A 5,836-nucleotide genomic window follows, 5' to 3' on the forward strand; every position below is an offset into this window, starting at 1 on the left:
CCCGCCTCGGCATCCCAGAGTGCTAGGATTACAGGCGTGAGCCACCGCACCCAGCCTCTGCAGTGTTATTGAATAGCAATTTGTTCAAAGATGGAAATGTTCTATATCTGTGTTGTACAATATGATATCCAAAAGTCACATGTGGGTATTGAGCAGTTGAAAAGTGGCCAGTATGACTGAGCAAATAATATTTAATTTAATCTAATTTTATTCATTTTAACTAACTTAAAGTTTAAAAAGTCACCTGTCCAGTGTTAACTAATTGTACAGTGCAAATCTAGTGTCTTCCCTTTAGAAGCAAATATTTAAAGATAGGTAGATAGAGATATGAATGTATATAATATAGAGACATCATAAATACTTTCAGAAAAATAAGTAATCATCTACATGGCTATTTCTAAATATATGAAGTGATAGAAATGCTTATAAAATAATCCATATATTTTACATATCTGAAAATACTTTACAATTTAAAGAAATAGCTACAGATCAATAAAGGTTTCTTTTAATTATTTTAAAGACTTTCATAAGTGGGAAACCAGACAATATCTGACCTACAAGTCTTCATATAAAGCTACAGTGTTCAAGAAAGTGCATATTCGCAAAAGAATAAGCACATTGGAACAGAACAGAGAGCCCAGAAATAGAACCACATAAATACGATCAAGTGAACTTTGACAAAGGAAAAAAGGCAATACAATGGAGAAAAAAGTCTCAACAAATAGTGCTCAAATAACTATACATCCACATGCAAAAAACTGAATCTAGACACAGACTTCACACCATTCATAAAAATTAACTCAAAATGGATTATGGACTCAAATATAAAATGCAAAACTATAAAACTCGTACAACGTAACATAGGAAAAAATCCATGTGACCTTGATTTTGGTGATGACTTTTTAGGCATAATACCAAAGGAATGATCCATGAAACAACTGATAAGTTGAACATCATTAAAACTAAAAAATTCTGCTCTGTCAGAGATGCCATCTAGCGAATGGAAAAAAAAGCCACAGACTGGGAGAAAATATTTGTAAAAGACATATTTGATAAATAACTCTTATCCAAAATATACAAAGAACTCTTAAAACTCAACAATAAGAAAACAAATGACCCAATTAAAAAATGGGCAAAAAAACCTCAAAGACCACCTCACCAAAGAAGATAAACAGATGGCAAATAAACAAATGAGAATGTTTCACATCATATGTCATCAGGGAATTGAAAATTAAAACAACAATGACGTAACGTTTGCACACCAAAATACAGAACACTATGACAACATCAAATTCTGGAAAGGATGTGGAGCAACAGAAACTCTCATTCATTGCTGGTGGCAACAAAAAAATGGTATAACCACTTTGGAAGACAGTTTAGGGTTTCATACAAAACCATATGTATTACCATACAATCTAGCAATCGTGTTCTTTGGTACTTACCCACAAGAGTTGAAAACTTATGTTCACACAAAAACCTGCACACAAATACTTATAGCGTCTTTATTCATAATTGTGGAGACTTGGAAACAATGAAGATGTCCTTCAGTGTGGATAAATAAACTGAAGTACTTATAGACAATGGAATTTTATTCAGTGCTATAAAAATGAGCTATCAAGCCATAAAATACATGGGGAAAGCCTAAATGCATATTACTAAGTGAAAGAAGCTAATCTGAAAGGCAACATACTATAGGATTCCATCTATGTGACATTCTGGAAAAGTCAAATCTATGGGAAGAGTAAAACATTCAGTGGTTGTCAGGGGTTAGGGGGGAAGGAGGGATGAATAGGCAGAGCACAGATTTTAGTGCAGTGAAATTATTCAGTATGATATCATAAGGGTAGATACATGTCATTATAAATTTGTTCAAACTCACAGAATGTGCCAAACCAAGAATGAACACTAATGTAAAAACTATGAACTCTGGGTAATAATGATATGTCAAAGTAGGTTCATATACTGTAACAAAGGTACCGCTCTGGTGAGGCATGTTGCTAATGGGGCAGGCTATGTATGTGTGGAGGCAGGGGTTATATGGAAAATTTCTGTACCTTCTGGTCAATTTTGCTGTGAACTTAACATTACTCTAATAAATAATATGTATTAAAATATCAAAAAACGTTTCATGAATTAGGATTATTGGATTCCATATAAAGAGTATAAAATGCTAAAAGTTCCAATCATCAATAAAATAGACTTCAGTCTGGAATAGCTCTAATACATAAAATACTAATTAAAAGTGAGAATAAATGAAGAGTGAAATGAAAACACTAAATGTTATAATCTTGCTTTCTTTTATTTTTAAATAACTGTAGCCTAGCTGTAAAATATACATTTTACATTGTGCTGTGAAGGGCAGCAAATGAAAACACGGTTTCATCTCATCAGTCAAGAAACTCTGAAGGTGACAGAAGGTTCTAATCTGCTGGCTGACCTGAAAAGGCCGTGAGAATAATGTGGCCTATTAAAGGTAAGATCCCAGAAGAAGTTCCAAAATTCACATTTTCTCAACTCCTCAAGTTTTGTGTTCTAAATTTTCTGTCCTTAGCTGCTTATGGTGTACTTGTTTTCCAATACTTAAATTTCTTGTCATTTAAAAAATAAATGTTACCTGTAAAGCACTCTGAGCACTTTAGAAGAGAAAAAATAAGCACATTTAAGTAAACATAATAGCTATGGAGAAAGGAAGATTTGAGATGCCCGAATTTGAACTACATTAGGAAAAAAATAAGAGAGTAAAGAAAATTAAAAAAAAAAAGAAAAAAGTACTTATGCCACAAGACAATACAAAAAAAGAACAATGACAGCAAACTAAGTAAACCGGTTTTCTCTGACTTAAAGTTTAAGAGTTATCGTCTCCTATCAGAGTGGTTTATATTTTATCTGAATTGAGTTTTTGCTTTTTATTTTCTACATGATATAATGTAAAAAGTAAAATCGTAACACCATCTGGTCTTCATAAATAATGAAAATAAATTATCAATGGCCTTCTAATTTCATGATCATTATCTCTTTATTCTAAGCTTAATAGAATAATCGATATTTTATTTTGTTAACCAACTTCTTCCATTTATTCTAATATAAATAATAATAATAATCACCACAACAACAGAACAACAATCTATAACATAGGCACTATTACTCTCCCATTTTGACAGAGAAGTGAGGCACAGAGAGGTTTGTGGAAAATTTGAAAACATTGGCATGACTACATTAAAAATGAACTTTCTTACACTGTCTAACAAATTACAATTTATGCACATTATTTCACATATATTCATAGTTACTGTGATATGGAATCAGCATTATTTTATTCCATTTTATGCAAGACAAAATTTAGCATCAATAAAATTAAATCATATATCAAAGTTCATAAAATTAGAAAGTTTTAGGTTCAATATTAGAACCCTGCTCTACTATTTACAATTTGTGCTCTCTTTCAGACATACTCTGCTGCTTCAAGGGTTATTGCAATGGACATTAACCAAATAGACTTGAGCATATAAGAATATAACAGCAAAGGTGAGCTTTTGGTTTGGATGTAGTCAGGAATATTCAAGATATTTAACCATTAATTCAGTATGGGAACCAAGCTATCAGAAGGAATGCCTGTTCACTCACAAAGGACACTGACAGGCTATAGGCTGATTATCAGCTCTATACAGCTCAAGCAAACTGAATAACTAGTGCATATACAGAGACATAGACCCTAGAAAGAAGCAGTTAATGGCCTCTGCATACTTGTCAATGTTCAGATGATATCTGGGTTTTATTAAGTCACCTCACTGTAAAGAGGAGTATTGGAAAATGAAGAGGATTATGGGCACACATGTGCCATGAAGAGTGAGAACAAGACAATGAAAAGTCCAAAAAACATTTCATTGCAGATACAGCTGTACATGGTTGATTAAAAATAATAAAATGTAGGGTAGCAAGGAAATGTTAAAGAAGGTAATGTAAAGTTTAGGAGCACTTTTTGCTCAGTTGGTTTGATTTCTGTCTTTACTGTTTACTAGCTGTTTGACCTTATTAAAGTGATTCCAACCTTTCTGAGCCTCAGTTTTTTTTAAAGCAAAATAACAATAAAGATACCTACCATCCAGGGCTTCTGAGGGGATTAAAGGAAGTTTGTCATTAATTTATTTCCCAAAGTGAGATAATTTTTTATAGTAAAATGGGAAACTAGGAGTAATTAAGCTGGTAAAAATGGCATGACAGAAAATGAGAGTATATCAGACAAACTGGAATATGTGCTCATTCTAGTTTAAGGTGATCTCAATAATCTTAAAAAGTTTAGTAATTTCTCATCCACCTCCCTGCTTTGACCGCTACTGAATCTATGCATGTAACAAAATTGCACGTGTTTCCCATAAGTTTATATAAATAAGAAAAAAAAAGATTTAGGAAAAAAAATTACACAAGAGCTAATTAGAATACCTTGCTCATGGAAATGTGTGAGAAATACCCAAATAACCACATATAAAAAGTGCTAATGAAGTTGAGTAAGCAAACATCACCAAAAGTCCCCATTTCTCCTGGGATCTAGCCACCCATGTATTTGTCCTAAAATGAAATATATGAACTTCTGTTTTAAAACAGATCAAATCAGGGTTTCCATCTTCCATTTTCTCACAGAAAAATGCATAAAATGCACAAAAAAGCAATAACCAAAACCAAAGTCTGAAGAGAAATATGTTGCTGGAAAAGGGAGGAATATTCCTTAGTTTAAGGGATTGTGGGCTACCAAGGAGGAACATTGGCCTTCCATGGGTCTATTTTGCAAAGTAAAAACTGGTTCAAAACAAAATAAAACAAAAACAAAAATCTGTCCCTCACACCTATTCCCTTACACAGTCCCATCAAAACTACTGTTATCAATGTCACACTGGCCTCCAGGCTACTACATTCAAAGGTGATTCTCAGTCCTCAGCTTACCTATTACCATAATTTGAATCAAAGAATTTCTTTTTCTTCTTAGAATTATTTATTTAATTTGGCTTCCTGGACTACTTGCACACAATTATTCTCTGACCTCAGGGGCCACCCTTACTCAATCTCCTTTGTATGTTCCTTATCATCTCCCTGAGCTCTAACTTTGGAGTACCTTAGGGCTCAATCTGTAGTTCCCTTTGTTCGGGCCAAAAACTTATAGTCTTTCTTGACTCCTCTTTTTCTCAAGCCCATACCTTCAGTCCATCAGTAAATCCTGTTGAATTTAACCTCAAAACACATCCAGAAAGTGATGTTACCACTGTGCTCCTGCTACCGCATTAGACAAAGTACCTCATCATCTCTGGGTGGGGTATGGGTGTTTCATAACAGGCTACTAAATGGTCTTTATACTTTAACCTTTGTTCTTTGATTATATATTTTCAACACAGCAGGCAGAAGAAGCTACTCACACCAGCAGGCAGTTCTAGTACCAAGTCTGTGTCTCTAGTACTAAGTAAAATCTCAAGTCCTTATCATGCCCCCATCTGATATTAACTTCCTTAACCTCTCTGAATTTCTCTCCAGCAATTAAGCACCTTGATTATTCTGCTGTATCCACACTCTTTGTTGTTCCCTAAAACTATAGGCATGCTCCTGCTACAGGGCTGTGCATTTACTTTTCCCCATGCCTGAAATGGTCTTACTTTGTAAATTCTTCACTGTCTCACTGATCTTTCCTCAAATACTACTCTTTTTAGCTAGGCTTTTAATGTCACTCCATCTACACACACACAAACATACAGACACACAGACAAACACACACACTATTCCTAGCTATACATAAAGTGGTCACAGAACCAACCCATTGGGAAAGATGCTGCAAGCTCAGTAAAGGAAGGTT

The 5,836-nt window shown here is 34.0% G+C and overlaps 1 protein-coding gene across 1 annotated transcript in view; it reads right to left on the bottom strand.

The window, feature by feature from the left end:
• Positions 1-5,836, bottom strand: part of DMD (dystrophin) — a 2,517,447-nt gene that overhangs the window by 1,607,934 nt on the left and 903,677 nt on the right. Inside the window, exon 18 of the mRNA XM_012638704.1 lies at positions 4,010-4,022. Within this exon, the coding sequence (XP_012494158.1) occupies positions 4,010-4,022 (13 nt within the window). The remainder of the gene's footprint in view (positions 1-4,009; positions 4,023-5,836) is intronic.

Source organism: Propithecus coquereli, unplaced genomic scaffold (genome assembly GCF_000956105.1).
Source record: "Propithecus coquereli isolate 6110/MARCELLA unplaced genomic scaffold, Pcoq_1.0 Scaffold132, whole genome shotgun sequence".
NCBI classification, from domain to species: domain Eukaryota; kingdom Metazoa; phylum Chordata; class Mammalia; order Primates; family Indriidae; genus Propithecus; species Propithecus coquereli.